Source organism: Pipistrellus kuhlii, unplaced genomic scaffold (assembly GCF_014108245.1).
Source record: "Pipistrellus kuhlii isolate mPipKuh1 unplaced genomic scaffold, mPipKuh1.p scaffold_m20_p_9, whole genome shotgun sequence".
NCBI classification, from domain to species: domain Eukaryota; kingdom Metazoa; phylum Chordata; class Mammalia; order Chiroptera; family Vespertilionidae; genus Pipistrellus; species Pipistrellus kuhlii.
In genome coordinates, this window is record NW_023425595.1 from 47,767,023 (window position 1) to 47,784,927 (window position 17,905).

Sequence of the window (17,905 nt, forward strand, 5' to 3'; positions counted from 1 at the left end):
ATGAGGTGAACATAGAGTATTACCCTGTTGTGTTGAGCATGTAACTCCTTCCTCATTGGATTTACTCAGCAATTCTAGCCTGGGCACCTCACATGTGCAGGCTCTATGCTGCTGTCTCACACTCTAGGGTAACATTTGGTCCAAGAGACAGGCAGTGCCAGACCTGCCCTGTGGAGCCTGTGGTCTGCTTTATCCACAGTGAGACCTGCTCCCAGGAGTTACCTGGGGAAAACTGGGGATTGAATCCTCTTCTCCCAGAAGTCCTCTACAACCTTTAGGATGGGTTCTCACTTCTCACACTCTTCTTTGGTGGTTCCGTTCTTTCAGAAAATGGAAACCTGATATGTTCTGATCTCCTCTAGGTCCTAGGGCTCTGTGTCCCCCTGAGCTCTCCCGTGGATGCCCACTTTCCTCTTGTCCTAACATTGCCATCGCTTACCACGGCAGGAAAGGGGTGCACAGTGGGAAGCTCCACCAATCTGCTTTCCTGATCCCTATTTTACCATGCAGAATGCTCCTTTTCTTGAAGGAGGCTCCTTTCTAAAGGAGAAGGACACTCACAATGGCTAAAAGGATGCTAACGTTTGGAAACTGGACGGAGCGCAGGGCCCTCACCCAGCAGTCAATGTGGATTCTGTCCGAGTGCAGCAAGCAGAAAGCTCCAGAGCACTGTCTCCCTCAACCGTATTGAGCTTCTAACTATTGGAATGGACATACCAATAAAGACATTGGTTCTATTTGAAATTATTCAGGTTCTTTTTTTTTTTTTTTAATCTTTTTCAGTAAGTTATGTCACAGTAAATACAGTTACTTGGAAATGGTTTTTCTTGTTTTGTTTTAAATCTTGAGCATAAGCGAATCCTAGTGTATTTACCCTTTGGTTTCTGTCAGTGAGGCCACCAGAGAAAAATTGAAATCATGCGTTTCTTTGAAACAATTTCTCAGACAGCCAAGCCTAAGAGTAAATTATGTTCTCTCCATACATTTTTTTCTCACCTCCTGATAAATTTGTTCCTCCAGAGAGAGAAGTGATTTTTTTAAAAGGCTTGAACAACATGCTAATCTTTCCTTCTGATAGCCCCTGGTTGAATTAGCCTCTGAATTCAAAACATTTGCTCATGAAATGATACTTGACATTAACCAGTGTTGTATGGAAATATTTCCAGCACCTGGGAGAAGGTAAAGGGGGGGTATTCATAACACTGCCGCTGTGTGGCCGATTCTTCCACCGAAACTCCTTGAATACACTTGCTTCATGCTGACTGACTTTTCTCCTGAGAGACCACTTTTGAACAACAGAAAGATCTGCACCACCTGACAAAGTTAGAATTTACAGCGTCATTAGCATGAAAAGGGGTGGGGTCTTGTAAACGTCCACTTGGCTGGTTGGAATTATTTTTTCTCTTTCGGAGTGACAAGAGGTGATATCATACCTTTGTAAATGAAATGCTCTTCTTGTTTCGAAAAACCTGCTTAGACTTGGGGTTCAAGGAGAGAAGCTGAATTTTCCAGAGAAGAGTGAAATCTGAACTTGGCTTTGCATCGCAGAGTACGGTTGACTTGGCCCGTTTTTTTGCCTTGACTATATAAAAATAGATTGAGTCCTAACCAGTTTGGCTCAGTGTATAGAGCATCCACCTGCGGACTCAAGGGTTCCAGGTTGTATTCAGGTCAAGGGCATGTATCTTGGTTGCAGGCATATCTCCACTGGGGAGCATGCAGGAGGCAGCTGATGGAAGTTTCTTATAGATGTTTCTCACTCTCTCTGCCTCTCCCTTCCTCTCTGTGAAAAAAAAAAAATCAATAAAACATATTAAAAAAATAAAAATAGATTGAAAAACTGAAGATATATGGATGATTATTCAACATTAATACGTTTCTTCCTCTCATGCCAGTCTTCGTAGCAAGTGGAACTGTGCCAATTCTTTACTTGCTTGTTTTTATGTGAAAAGAAAATAGCACAGCACACTATGGAGCAGTCATCTCATTCTTCAGTCAGGGCATGGAGATGTGTTTATATGACAAGTACTGAAGCAATTTCGTCATGAATAACTCTTGGCTTAGTGGAAATGAGAATTTATACCCTGTGATAGGGTGTAGGAGGAAGAATAATGAACTAGTCTCAAGAATTCTGGATCACACTCACACCCAAAGCTTTCCAAGCAACTGTGTGAACTGTCTGAGGTGCAGTATTTCCCAACTGCATTTCACAAAATATGCTGTCTTCCCCTGCAAGTGGCTATGTATGCTGGGGCTGTGAGGAGTGGGGAGAATTCATGATCAAATAGATTTTAGAAATCGTGCATATTATATCCCTTGGAATCACAGTGTACTTAGTGTGTTTGTACATGGAACAAGTGCTTCCGGAGTCCTAGGTCCCAGGAAACTTTACTGCTATTAGTGGAAATAGACAATAAATATAGACTGTGCTTTCATAAGGAGATACCAACGTAGGGTAAGTGGTTAGCGATGACTAAGGGCGGGAAATGGGGAACATTTATTTTGAAGCACACGAAAGTCTCTTTAAGAAATTACACATTATGTAACCTGTATATGTTTGTTTAACCAGTGTTTCCTAAAATGTTATTTTAATCGTACACTTATTCACATCTCATAAAATAATGTACCATGAAACTGGCAAATCACGTGTTAAGAGAAATGGTTGGTTATTTCCTCAGGGTTTCACTTATAATTCCTGATTTGTCTGAGGCTCACTTTCATCTTCTCCCTAAATCATGTTGTGGAATTTAGGTCTATGCTGATTAGACGAGGTTTAGTCAATAAAAATTGATTGAGTTTTGGCCTTTCAAGGGTACTATAAGAAGACATAAGGGGACTTACTACCCAATATGTAATTTGAAAGCACAGATAATGAGCTTCAGTACAAGTAAGAAAGTGCTATCAGAGAGGTACATGTAGGTAAAAGCCAGACAAAGTTTCAAGCCAGGGTCCTGAGGGTGCTCGTCCCAGGACCAGCATGGGGTCTTGTCACAATTGTAAAATTTGCCCCCATCCCAAACCGTCAGATCCAGAAACTGTGGGGTGGAGCCCAGCAATGTGGAGCCCATCATGACTGATTCTTGGGAACATGTGAGAATCAGAGTTAGAAGTGGAGTTCACACTTGGATGGGGAATCTCAGGGGTTGTTTCATAGAATAGGTGGCATTTTTAATCTTAGAAGATGAGTAAAACATGAACAGTCGAACAGTAGAACTATATTCATTTTTTGTTGTTGTTAATTCTCACCCTAAGATATTTTTTTTCACTGATTTTTAGAGAGAGTGGGAGAGTGGGAGGCAGAAAGGGTGGGAAGAGAGAATCAGAGAGAGAAATATCAGTGCAAGAAAGACCCATCAATTGGTTGCCTTCTGCATGATCCCTGATCAAGACCAGAGATGAGCCGACTGGTTTAACTCAGTGGATAGAGCGTCGGCCTGCAGACTGAAAGGTCCCAGGTTCGATTCCGGTCAAGGTTGTACCTTGGTTGCAGGCACATCCCAGTGGGGGTGTGCAGGAGGCAGCTGATCGATGTTTCTCACTCTTTATCCCTCTCTCTTTCTCTCTGTAGAAAATCAATAAAATATATTTTTAAAAAAGGACTAGAGATGAAACTTGCAATCCAGGTTTGTGCCCTTGATTGTGAATGGAACCTATGACCCTTTTGTATGCAAACTGATGCTCTAACCACTTAGCAACACTGGCCTGGGTTAGACCTATATTCTTACAGGAGGCGATAGCACTATGAGTCAACATCACAGTAGAGATCTGAGGGCCAACTCTAGCTTTTTTTTTTTTTTACTAGCAAGCTATGTGACTGTCCAAATCACTTAACCTCTCTCAGTCTGCTTCCTTAACTTTAAAATTAGAGTGTTGGGCTAGACAATTTTATGATCCTTTTGACTGTAAGACTCAATTAGTTTACGTGGCTCTGGTACTAGCTGGGTAACGGCATGACATGAATTATTTGTGACCCGAGTGCCTAGTATATTATCCTGTACACGCTCAAGCTACAATGGTTTGTATTAAGAAAAACGACACAGTAAACATTTTCCCTTCTTTTCAGGAGGCCATTAGCATCAGCCAGAGAGTAAAACTTGATTCCCTGGAGTGTCATACAGATAGCGCATAACTGATTTCAGGAGCAAGGGCCCAGAACATAAAGCAGTGTCGTGAGGATGGTAATTTGAGCAGCGCCGGAGCAAGCGGCTCTGGGAGATGGGGCTTCGCGGTATCTGGCTGTTCTGGGACTCATCATTGCGAGGAGACATGCGGCTGGAACTCCCCTGGAATTAAATGCAGATCTGCGGAGTAGCTCCTAACGCAGCGGTGGTTTCCTAGCTTTGAAAGTGCACGGGGGAGTTGGAATAGGCTGCAGAGCTGTGGCAGTAGCCCTTGGCCCATGTCACCATGTGCAGATGCCTCCCTGGGGCTGACCCTGACCCATGGGATAGGGTCTGGGGGAGGGGAATGCCTACCCTGTGGATCGTCTCGTTCTTGACCCTTCACCCTTAACCCATTTTTTCCCACTTGCTTTCCATATTGCATCCCTTCATAATAAAATACCATATAATATTTAGGGAACATGTACTGTGTGCCAATCACGATTCCAACCCTGTTCCATGGCAGTGGGAATTCTTATAGTCATAATTTTAAAGATAAGGAAACTGAGGCTTAAAAAGCCATATCACCCCAAGGTCACCCAACCAGAAAGTGACAAAAAGCCTGGATCTGAGTCAGGGTTCTCTAACGTTTGGGTGTAAGGTAATAAGCCATGGCCTTTAGTGAAGAGAAGACAGCCTCTCCTTTACCTTTGATGTGGCTTGTCCCGATGGGAAAGAGAATGTCAGAGGAGGTTGTCAATTTCCTTTCCCATCATGTGGCTCACAGATTTTGTCTTTTCTAAGTTTAACTTAATAGTTACAATACCACGTGCCAGGGACTGTTTTAAGAGCTTCGTTTTTATTAAGTCAATCCTGGTTGGTAGGAGCGATTTTCCTCATTTGATAGAAGCAGCCGCTGAGGCCCAGAGAGGTTAAATAATGAACCCGAGGTTACCCAAGGAAATGGCAGAGCGGGGTGTCAATCCCAGGAGGTCAGGCAACAAAGCTTGCATTCCGGGCCCCGTGCAGGCACAGTCTGTGTGAAGGTGTAGGACTCACCTGAGTGGCAGCTGATTTCCATTTGCAGTTCTGACACAAGCCGTCTTCATTAAGGATGTCTTGCTTAGAGCATCAGCCTGAGGACTGAGAGGTTCCAGGTTCGATTCTGGTCAAGAGTTTGTACCTTCCTTGCAGGCACATCCCCAGTGGAGGTGTGTGCAGGAGGCAGCTGATCAATGTCTCTCTCTCTCATCGATGTTCCTAACTCTATCTTTCTTCCTTCCTCTCTGTAAATAATATATATATATATATATATATATATATATATATATATATTTTTTTTTTTTAAAGGATGTCTTGCAAAACCAAGGCCTTCATCTATTGACTTTTTTTCTCTTCATGGTACAGCCTAACAGCACATTTCCTTAGTACCATGTCTGTCTGGCTAACAAAATCATTTCAAACTATATAAGCTAGGAAGGGATGGAGTGAAAATAGGGTGTTTTCTTAAGATGTCTTTTTACTCCTCAGGAATCTCAGCTATTTAAGGAGGCTAGTTTAATGGTGGCAGAAAAGAGCTGTACAGGGTTACCAAAGCAAGCAGAGGCACCCTGCCGGGTCAGTGCATGCCCAGGAGAGAGGTGGCCTTTGTGAGAGCTGGGCCCTGCCCTGAGGTCTCTGCTGTTGATGCACTCCCGGAGGGGAGATGGCCTTGCCCTTCTGAGTCCAAGCTCAGAGCCACTCCAAGTGGGTAGGGCAGGATGGGGAGCACGTTTGACTGCCTCTGAGAAATAAATGTCTCCAAGTTTGATTGATGTCTTGAAGAGCTCTTCGGAGATTTTATCAAAAAATATTGATTATGTTACTAAGTCATAGAAAATAGGCGCTGAGGTTGGGAACTAAGTGCTTTTTTAAAAAAAATAACCCAGGAGTAGTAGAATAAATCAATATGTAGAACATCCAAAACACTGTAACCATCAAGTTGGTTTCAGTGTGGAAAAAGCAGTACTATTTTTTTTCCCCTGGAAGAGCATCTTAACAGTTGTATGGGCATTGTAAAAATAAATAAATAAAATAAATAAGGAAGCAAAAAAATCTTTATCCTAGTATTTACTTGAAAATTTTTATGGAATTCCTAACTTCTAACACTCACTAATTTTCTAAATTAATGGGGGGGGGGGGGAAATCTGCAAGGCTTTTAAATTAATCTGTGCCAGATAGGGATTTTTTTCCCTCTCCCTCCCCATCTCCCCCCAAAATAAGGAAACAAAAACCTTATAAGATGTTTTAGTTTTAAGATCTGAGGCCAACAAGTTTAATCCTGTTCAGGTTTTGGTATTAAATCCAAATTTCAGTACACAATAACACCATTCATTCCATGACAGTTTGGTTAGAAGACATTTCTACTTGCATTTAAGATAATTGATTCTGCTTTATCTTTATAAGAAAAGAATTTCCAGCAGTGTGTCTTGCTGGGAAGAATAAAAAAAACTTAGCAAGCAGCATACCAATTTTAGAACAGTTAAATTGAATGATGTTTTTTTTCATATTATGACAGCATTCTGTGCTTTGAAGGATTTACCAGAAGCGTTTGTAAAAGTAACTGTCCCCTTTGGGCACGTAAATATTTACTTAGAAACAGTTAACTTCTTAGAGGGGAGAGTAGGGCCAGGGGGAGTAATAAGGTATCAGAAAATGATTATCGCTGCCAAATGATGATAAAACCACATCTCTCAAATTGTTAAGTAACTCAGAGAAAAAGTAATTCAATTAACACATGTTTCCGCATGGCACCAGCTCTGTCAGTACCTGGGAGATCTGAGACCTGGGGTTAGGAAAGTCACCTCATCTCTATGGGCCTCAGTTTCCTCATCTGTAAACTCAGGAGATTGGACCAGGCCGTCTTTAAGGCTCTTTGGAGCCTGAATAATTCATTGGTTCTGTTTCCTGAAGTACATGTGCTTATTTTGGGCGGATTTGGAAACTGAATGCAGGAAAGGCTTCTGGGTAAATCTGGACCTTCATGCTTTGTTCAGACCAGTATGCATGCCTCCTACGTGGCACCTGCTGTGTTGGTGCTGGGAATAGGGTGAGGTACAATTGCTGCTCCTCCCTTCATGTTTCCTATAGTCTGGGTTTAGGATGGTAATGGGGATGGGGTGGGGGGTGGAGTGGACAGACTGAAAACAAGTTCTGTTGAACTGAATTTGCCCCTGGAGCTGTGTTCTTCCCTGTTGACCACAGAGTTCAGACTCTTGGAGGAAAGTGTCAGCAAAACTGCTCCCCCCGGCAGTGAGTGGGCAATGAGGCAGAAACTGTATTGGTATTTCCCCCGAGGATGCTAAGGAGCAGACCTCTGCTTTCTACTTGGAGAGGATATGCATGGCCTTTGGTCATTGCCTGATGAGAGCCATGTCTCATTCTATTATAGTCATAGTGGACCTAAAAATACCTCCCTGTCCCGGAGCATTCTCAGATGGTGAAATAGGAGTCTGTTGAGGCATAGGAAGTATCACTAAGGCCTCTTCCGGTTTACACCCCTGATCCATAAGGAGGGCTCTCTTGCTCCCATGGTTCACTGTGTGCTCCACAGAGAGGCACCTCCGGTAGTGTTGGTCCCGTTTGAACCTACCCCATCCACGCTGCTGCTTCGCACGCTAAGCTCCCGAGACATTTCCTAAGGACAGACAGCAGAGGGATTGCATGTGAAATTAACTCCCCGTTATAAAAAGGCATCCCGCATTTCTGCTTTTCATTTTTACTGTCTATTCTGCTTCTGAAATCCATGTATGAAGCTGTACCCTTTCTACCTGCCTACTCAGTGTTTCCTGGCTATTAAAGCAGATGAGAATAGCAAGCTGGAACCAGGCAGTGCACGTCTGGAATTGTGCTTTATGAGGGTTTCCTGAAGGGCAGCATTTGGCGGAAAAATAGGGGGAGAGAGCCTTGTTCCGTGTGGAGAGAGCCCGAACACTGGCCTCTGCTACCAGGAAGATGAGGTTTGCTGGGCTCATCTATAGAAAGGGTATAATAGCATGTGCCCTGTCGACCTAGGATGTGAAGGTGTTTTATACAGTTGTTCCCCTCTCATCCGTGGTTTTACTTTCCAAGGTTTTAGTTACCCACAGTTTACCTCAGTTCAAAAATATTAAATGGAAAATTCCAGAAACAAACAATGTATAAGTTTTAAACAGGGTACTATTCTGAGTATAGTGATGAAACCTCATGCCATTCTTTCCTACATGTAAATTGTCTCTTTGTCCAGCGTGTCTAAACCCTTTACGCTCAGGAATGGTGGCGACATAGTAGTCACCATCATGATAAACTAAGCCACTGCCATGGTATCTCAGTGTTCAGGTAACCCTTATTTTATTTGAGAACTAGAGGCCCAGTGCATGGATTCATGCACTGGTGGGGTCTCTCAGCCTGGACCCCTTGCAGGATGTTAGACTGCCACTTTTGGCCTGGTCCCTGGAAGCCAGGCTGAAGGACTCCTACCAAAGCATGTCTTCACTAGGCCTCTAGTATGCATATAAGATTCCTTTACTCCTTCCCTCTGAGATTCATCTGTCTGTTTCATGTTTCCATGCCTGTGCACTGAGTATCTACCCCCTGGTGGTCAGTGTGCATCATAGCTACAGGTCAAACGGTCGCTTAGGCTTCTCTATATATGTATAGATGGCTCCAAAGTGTTAGAGTAGTGATCCTAGCAATTTGGATATGCCAAAGACAAGCCATAAAGTACTTTCTATAACTGAAAAATTATGTATATATAGGAAAAACATTGTATAAATATATATAGGGTTCGGTACTATTTGTGGTTTTAGGCATTCCCCTGGAAGTCTTGGAAAGTATCCCCCTTGGCAAGGGGAGACTACTACAAACTACAAAATGACTTATAATATTTTTAGGTGTTAAAATTCTGTAGGAAAATTTTCAGCTTACAGCCAGTAATTGGAACTAGTTTAAAACCAGAAAGGAGATAACCAAATAGAGAAGGTGGGTGGGTTTTACGCTTTCCCATCAATGATACATGTTTCCTAGATTAATGGAATTAAATTATGATATAAATGCTTTGGGGGGGGGGCTTTAATTATTTCATTCTCCTTGCAAATAATTTAGAGAGGAAGATGGTGTGATGGGGAAAAGCATGGCTTTTGCAATAAGAAAGACCAGGGTTTGAGATTCAGCTTTATGATTTACCAGGGGAAGACGGAGGCCTCTGATGTTTGGGATAGTAATCCAGCCAAATAGTTTAACTTCTCTTTCCGTTTTCTAACATAGTTTGGTAATAGCTTAGGGTTGTTATAAGGATTAATGTAACAAAGTGGAAAAATGCCTGACACAATGCCCCACTCACAATGTGCAAAACCTTTAGTTCCCCATGTCTGATTTTCCCCACATTCCCCATTGAGAAGAAAGGCCATGTGAGTTCCTGCAGTGTTTGCCCTAGTGGAGGGACCATAAACTGGGGGATTCTAAAGATCTAAGCCATGAGAGCGTAAATAGAATTAGCTGTTTCTTGTTAAATAGCCCCTTCCTCCCCACCTTCTGTTTTAAATGTTTGACAGATTAAAAAAAAAAAAAATAGAACAATATTTTTATCTTTTAATCTGCATATTCATAGAACTGTAGTGACTATGGCAATTGAATAGACTGATAAAATAATTGGATATCATTCTTTAAATTACTCTTAAGAAAATAAATTTCCTACAATCCTTTAGTTTTTTGCATTTTTGTCCCCCCCCCCAAAAAAAAAAAAAATCTTACTGTTCTTATTCTGAGTAGCACAGTCCACTCACGGATATCACTTAGGTGGTACAGCTTCTTGGGGGTGGTTCTGTCTGCTTTTTATGAGATGTTTTGTTCATTCTCATTGTGGTGGATTATGCATAAATCTCGATCAATTTAAAAGTCAGCACAACAAACGATGATAATATCTTGGATGCATTTCTTTAAAAGATAATAGTTATGAAGTGATTATGTAACCATTAATGAGTAACATCAATTGAAGAAATGTTAAAAATGAATGTAAATCACACTAAACAGATAATCCTTTCTAAATATAAAAATATAGCTGTACATTAGATGTTTAAATAATAATAGAATTATACCTCACAAACTGTTCTATGATCTTGTTATTTTTTCTTAGCATTATATCTTATTACATCTGAAAACACATGTCTTTTTAATTAAAAATTATTTTTCCTGGCTGCATAATATTTCACTTTATGAATATGCCAAAAATTATTTGATTATCTGTTGATAAGCAATTAGTATCTTTTCAATTTTTTTTTGTATTTTAAACTGAGCTATAAATAAATGAATAATTGTATAATTAATTTCATAGGATAAAATGAAAGGTAAATTATTTGCCATATTCAAAGGTAAATGCAATTTTTAATTCTTCCAGTATATATGTTTCTAAATTGACCTTCAGAATGCAAGAAATCTTTCACAAAGGAATTATTCCATCAGTAGTGTATAAGTGGTATTTTTTAAAAAAATGAAAAAGTTGATATAAATCCTAGTGATTTTGAATTCCTTGTCATTGTGTAGAAGGGTTTCTACTTTTTAAATTGTATTTATGTTTTAGTAAAAAGAGTTTTTAAATGAAATGTATTGGGGTGCCATTGGTTAATAGGATGCTATCAGTTTCAAGTGTACATTTCTATGATATGTTCATTGCATATGGTAAAAAAGGTTTTATAATGAAAGTATTAATAGCACTGTTTCATAACCATTATTTCCTAGGTCTTCTCCCACTTTCCTCTAAGTTAACGTATTTTGTTTTTCTCTCTCTTTGACTCCCTCCAGGATGGAAGTATGATGTGATGGATAGAACTATGGGATACTGTGTGGGTACACGGCCTCCTCCTTCTTGCCTCATCCTCCTGCTTCTCAAGCTCTTGGCCACTGCCTGCCAGGGGCTGCCGGGGACCGGGCCCCTGGGCTTCCACTTCACACATTCCGTTTACAATGCTACGGTGCATGAGAACTCGGCAGCCAGGACCTACATCAACAGTCAGAGTAGGATGGGCATCACCTTAATTGACCTGTCCTGGGATATCAAATACAGAATCGTCTCTGGAGACGAGGAAGGCTTTTTCAAAGCCGAGGAGGTCATCATTGCCGATTTCTGTTTTCTCAGAATAAGAACTAAAGGTGGGAATTCTGCCATACTGAACAGGGAGATTCAGGACAATTATTTATTGATCATCAAAGGCTCTGTCCGAGGGGAGGATTTGGAAGCATGGACCAAAGTGAATATCCAGGTTTTAGATATGAACGATCTCAGGCCTCTGTTTTCACCCACCACCTACTCTGTTACAATAGCGGAAAGCACACCTCTGAGGACTAGTGTGGCCCAGGTGACGGCCACAGACGCGGATATCGGTTCCAACGGGGAATTCTACTACTACTTCAAAAGCAAAGTTGACCTCTTTTCAGTTCACCCCACGAGTGGTGTCATCTCTTTGAGCGGACGGTTAAATTACGATGAAAAGAACAGGTACGATCTGGAAATCTTGGCTGTGGACCGGGGGATGAAACTCTACGGAAACAACGGAGTGAGCAGCACTGCCAAGCTCTATGTTCACATTGAACGGATCAACGAGCACGCCCCAACGCTCCACGTCGTCACCCATGTTCCTTTCTCGCTGGACAGAGAGCCAACCTACGCGGTGGTGACAGTCGATGACCCGGATGAGGGGGCCAATGGAGAGATCGAGTCTGTTTCCATTGTGGCCGGGGACCCTTTAGATCAGTTCTTCCTGGCCAAGGAAGGAAAGTGGATCCACGAGTATAAGATCAAGGAGAGAAAACCGGTCGACTGGGAGAGCCTTCCCTACGGCTGCAACCTCACGCTTCAAGCAAAAGACAAGGGTTCGCCTCAGAAATCCTCTGCCGTAAAGACAGTCCACATTGCCAACCCCAGGAGGGAAACGGTCCCCATTAGGTTTGAAAAAGAAATGTACGATGTGAGCATCAGTGAGTTTTCCCCTCCCGGTGTTGTGGTTGCTATAGTAAAGCTAAGTCCCGAACCGCTGGATGTGGAATACAAATTGTCTCCCGGGGAGGATGCACAGTACTTCAAAATTAATCCTCGGTCAGGTCTGATTGTCACAGCGCAGCCGCTGAACACCGTTAGGAAGGAGGTGTATAAACTGGTGGTGACCAACAGGGAGGGGGATTTAAAAGCACAGGTCACCATCGGCATAGAAGACGCCAACGACCACACCCCGGAGTTCCAGCAGCCGCTGTACGATGCTTTTGTGAACGAAAGTGTTCCCGTGGGAACGACCGTTCTGATGGTTTCCGCTTCCGACAAGGATAAAGGAGAAAATGGGTACATCACCTACAGCATTGCCAGCCTGAATATGTTGCCCTTTGCCATTAACCAGTTTACCGGGGTGATCAGCACCACGGAAGAGCTGGATTTTGAGTCCTCTCCAGAAACGTACAGGTTCATCGTCAGAGCCTCTGACTGGGGTTCCCCCTATCGCCATGAGAGTGAGGTGAACGTGACCATTCAGATAGGAAACGTCAATGACAACACCCCTCTCTTTGAGAAGGTGGCCTGCCAGGGAGTTCTTTCCTATGATTTCCCAGTGGGGGGTCACATCACGGCCGTCTCGGCCATCGATATTGATGAACTTGAACTGGTGAAGTACAAGATCATCTCTGGGAATGAACTTGGTTTCTTTTATTTAAACCCCGACTCTGGCGTTTTACAGCTGAAAAAGTCACTGATGAATTCCGGCCTGAAAAACGGTCAGTTTGCCCTCAGGATTACAGCAACCGATGGGGAGCACTTTGCGGACCCCATGTCCGTGAACATCTCAGTCCTGCACGGGAAGGTGTCTTCAAAGAGCTTCAGCTGCCGAGAAACGCGTGTGGCTCAAAAGCTGGCAGAGAAACTGCTCCTTAAGGCAAAAGCAAACGGGAAACTGAATCTGGAGGATGGATTTTTTGATTTTTATTCCATTAATAGGCAAGGGCCACATTTTGACAAGTCCTTTCCCTCCGACGTGGCTGTGAAGGAGAATCTTCCCGTTGGTGCTAACATCTTGAAGATTAAAGCCTACGATGCCGACTCTGGCTTCAATGGGAAGGTGCTATTTACAATCTCGGATGGCAATATAGATAGTTGCTTTAATATTGACATGGAGACCGGGCAACTAAAAGTCCTTATGCCCATGGATCGAGAGCACACAGACCTCTATCTCCTCAACATCACCATCTATGACTTAGGAAACCCACAGAAATCTTCGTGGAGGTTGCTGACCATCAATGTGGAGGATGCTAATGACAACAGCCCCATTTTCCTTCAAGACAGTTACATGGTTAACATCCTGGAAAGTTCCAGTATCGGCACTGAGATTATACAAGTGGAAGCCAGGGACAAAGACCTGGGCTCTAACGGTGAAGTGACTTACTCAGTCTTGACAGACACACAGCAGTTTGCCATCAACAGCTCCACTGGCATCGTTTATGTAGCCGATCAGTTAGACCGGGAATCCAAAGCAAACTACTCATTAAAAATAGAGGCCAGAGACAAGGCGGAGAGTGGCCAGCAGCTCTTTTCCGTTGTCACACTGAAGGTGTTTTTGGATGATGTCAACGACTGCTCCCCAGCCTTCATCCCCAGCAGCTACAGCGTGAAGGTTCTGGAAGATCTTCCCGTGGGCACTGTCATCGCTTGGCTGGAGACCCACGATCCAGATCTTGGACTGGGGGGTCAAGTGCGCTATTCTTTGGTCAATGACTACAATGGGAGGTTTGAGATCGATAAAGCAAGTGGCGCCATCCGTTTGAGCAAAGAGCTGGATTACGAAAAGCAGCAGTTCTACAATCTCACGGTCCGGGCAAAGGACAAAGGGCGGCCTGTGTCTCTGTCGTCGGTTTCCTTTGTGGAGGTGGAGGTGGTGGATGTCAATGAAAACCTCCACACCCCCTATTTCCCAGACTTCGCCGTGGTTGGATCTGTAAAAGAAAACTCACGCGTTGGAACGAGTGTGCTGCAGGTGGCTGCCCGAGACGAGGACTCTGGGAGGGACGGGGAGATCCAGTACTCCATCCGGGATGGCAGTGGTCTGGGAAGGTTCAGCATAGACGATGAAAGCGGTAAGTTTAATGTTTTTGTGTCAGAAGTGAAGTTTTGCCTCTCACAAATGGTCAGCAACGGAAAAGCAAATGGACATTCTCGCATGCTAAAAGAGAATGACAACTGAGATTGTATTTGGTGTGGAGGTGACCCAGGAAAAGCTTTTTCTTAGGATGTGTTGGTTTATAAGACCTGCTTATGCAGTAACGGTCATTACTTTCAGTAGAGATGTCCTTGTTTTTTTGTTCTTAGGTAGCACTGTTTCTAGATTATCTTTTGATAAGCGTAATTAATTTTCACCCTTGTTGATTGCACTTTTGACTTTCACTAAATTAAGGGCCTTGACAAAGTAAATTACATTTGAAGTGGCTTTACATTAGAAGCCTGAAGTAGATTTTCAAATGGATCTTGTGTACTGATCTTTCCCTTTACCATAGTGCTTTGCTGAAGTGATATCATTAGTTTGGTCTTCGTGTTTCACGGGCACATCTGGCCCCTTGAGCAACAGCATTTGCACCTTGTATGCTCCATTTACATATGGAGACATGCTTTTACAGATGTTTTCATGGTAGACTAGAGCTGGCATGTTGTGGATTTTATTTAATAAACAAATTTATTTTAAGATTTTATTTTTAAGAATTAACTTATATTTTAAAATATGGGGCAAATTTTACCCAATATTATTATTGTCCCCTACCTACCTCCGTCATACATACAGATATGTATATATTTTTCTATTTTTTGTTATTCTTATTATGTGTCCTTTAAATGTACATGTGCCTGGGCAGGTACATATATGTATATGTTCCTTGATTAGCACTGTACATTTTTCTAGTCTACTTTGGATTGCAGACATTGCAAGAAAGGAGCTGTGTCTTCTTTACTCTTGTGTAAGTGGTAATATTAGCACATTACAGTCTTCAGGACACATGTTTCTGTATTAAATAATTTCAACAACACTCACAGGGCGCTTTGTTCCCAGTAATGATGATGATAATTAAAACAGGAAGTGGAAGACCCATATAGGGATGCTAACTGTACATCAATCACACCAGAAAAAGGATTTGATGCATTCTATGAAATATTGGATAGGAGTTACAACATGTGTACCCTCACAAATTTAAACTGTAATTTTTGTATATACATGGGCTCTGATTATGGGCATGTTAAATGATAAAATTTGTCCTCACAGCCATAATAAAGGAAAAGGTAAATGTCAAGAAAATTGGGTTCTGATTCAGCCACCTACTCTTATTTTATTGTCTATAACTTGCTTTATGATTTGGAATATATTTTCACTTTTGACATTCAAAATGAGCCAGGCTGGGAAGTAATCTTTACTGAGTGTCTACTCTGTGCTAATACTTTATTACTACTAATAATAATGATTTCTTTGAGTACTTACAGTGGGCAGTAAAAGGTTTGAAGGGCTTTAGAATCGTGTCTTATTTATTTCTCCCAATAGCCCCATGAGTAGAACTAATAACGAATTCCTGAACTGACATTCAGAGAAGGTGGGTAACTGGAGACAAGTTTCAAACTTAGTCTGCGTGCTGCGGTATAGTATGCTGTCTACTCTCTAAAGCCAATATGGACTTCCTTGCATGTTCCCACATATGTTTGAATTTGGTATTGATCTAAAATCTGTAAGACAATAAAGTGTTAAACAGATTTTAAAGTCCTTAAACCCTGGGCTCATTGGCTGCTGACACGGGTCATTACTTACCTTTCTGTCTTCCTTAGAGTCCCATGGTTTGGGTGGCTTTCCTGTTAGAGAAGCTTAGCATTGGGATTCAGGTGGATGTGAGCAGGTAGGTCAGCACGAAGGCATTGGACTGAATCATTAACTACTGCTAGCTAGATGATGACATGAAGCCGCATTGAGCTGTTTTATTAGGACATTTCATCTTGATGGAGCCCGATACGGGGAAGAGCAGGAACCATTTGGTGAAAGTGGCGTGGATGTTCTCCACTTGTACCATGTTATTTTGTTTTCATCTTGGGTGTTATTTCAGAAAAACGTGTGTATCCTTTCCTCTGATGATATAGCTTCCCTCATAATTCTTGGCTTCAGGAGTTTGATGTCCTTTGCCGCTGTTGAGAAAAAAACTCACTGCTCTGCGTTTGTTCTGTAAGATTCTAAAGTACAATAAAACACACTTTTCCACAGATGATAGCAATGCCCTGTACATTTTGACATTGCTGCATGACTTAAAAGCTCATTCTTGGAAACATTCACTCCTTTGGGCTAAAGAGAAGCTACGGAAGTCATGTCCGGTCACATGCCCACAGGAGGACACAGATGGATCTGTCCTAATCCATTGCTCTTTTGGGGGGCATTCATTAAAAATGTTTCTGATTTATAGTTCTAGAGGATTTTTAATATTTAAAACTATAGTGGCATTGTCCTTCTCCACTTTTCATTTTGATTCATTCCCTTAGTAAAACTATGTGTTGCTCTATATGATAGGGGGAAAAAATGTTTGGGCTTGATGTTAAAGGTTTTAATGAAGGTTAGAATTTCCTTATAAAAATACTCTTAATCATCTTACTTTTTCCCCTCTCACCTCTTATAGATTTTAATAGCTGAGCCTCTAAGATAGGGGTGTCGAACTCAATCAGAGAAGGGGCCAAAATCTAAAATCCAGCCTAAATCGCGGGCCGAATGGTTTACTGAACAGTCATAAACTGTCATTGTGATGGAAACGCAGCGGAGTGCAGTGATGACAGCGAGGTGCGGGCCACATTGCAAGGCCTGGCGGGACGGATTTGGCCCGCGGGCCTTGTGTTTGACACATGTGCTCTAAGATGTTGATGAGGAATGATTGCCTGGACTTGTGTTAGGGAGATGCTAGGGCTAAGAAGCTTGGCAAATGTACGCCCAGCAAGAGAAGTCATCACCATGGTGCTGGTGGGTTTGCACGACTGTTGAAGGATCCATCAGCTCTTGGTTCCCCAGTGTTAAAAGTCATGGCTTGTGCTGCTGGCAGAGGGAACAGCTATTTAGCCCTGCAGCTGTTACTGAGACAGAAGTTCAGACTCTGTTGTCTCCATTTGACCCTTGGGCATAGAATGGCCTAAACTTGTTTGGATTTTTGTCTTTCAAGAACCTTTCAGTCGGCTGCCAAAGTTTACTTAATAGCTCACATTGTCTGGCGGTTCTCAAATTTAGGAGTGTGCATGAATCAGCTACAGAGTTTGTTAACAATGCAGATTCCCAGGGCCAAGTCCCAAAGATTCCGATTCAGTAGGTCTGGGCTAGGCGCCCAGGATTCTTCATTCAAGCACTCCAAGCATTCCCTCTGCATGTGGTTCGGAAACACTACCCTAAATTTACTTGGCCTCTTCGGAAAGTGTCTACCAGATTACATCTTTTCCATAGAGTCCTTTTCCTTATTCTCTTGAAAGGCAGGGAATTGCATTCATATTTTAGGTAAATTTCTTTGTTAGTCGAGTGTTACAATCCAGATACATTTTTTGTTATTTATTAGCAATGATAGTTTTCTGAATGCCTTCCCAATGGATCAGAAATCTATTTCTGTGCCTCAGTAATTGCATGCTCCTGTTTTGTGAAACTGCATGTGCTGGGATTAGTTGATTCATTTAGTAATTTCTGGAATTCAGTGAACAAAACCATACCTTTGCAATTCTTTCCCACTCACAGGCATTTAATAAATGTGTAATAATATTCACAATAAAT

General features: G+C 42.2%; 1 protein-coding gene across 2 annotated transcripts in view; it reads left to right on the forward strand.

Moving 5' to 3' along the window:
* Nucleotides 1-17,905, forward strand: part of FAT3 (FAT atypical cadherin 3) — a 636,217-nt gene that overhangs the window by 126,612 nt on the left and 491,700 nt on the right. For both annotated transcript variants that reach the window (XM_045577545.1, XM_045577546.1), the window contains exon 2: nt 10,917-14,225. In XM_045577545.1, the coding sequence (XP_045433501.1) occupies nt 10,934-14,225 (3,292 nt within the window). In that variant the 5' untranslated portion in view covers nt 10,917-10,933. The remainder of the gene's footprint in view (nt 1-10,916; nt 14,226-17,905) is intronic.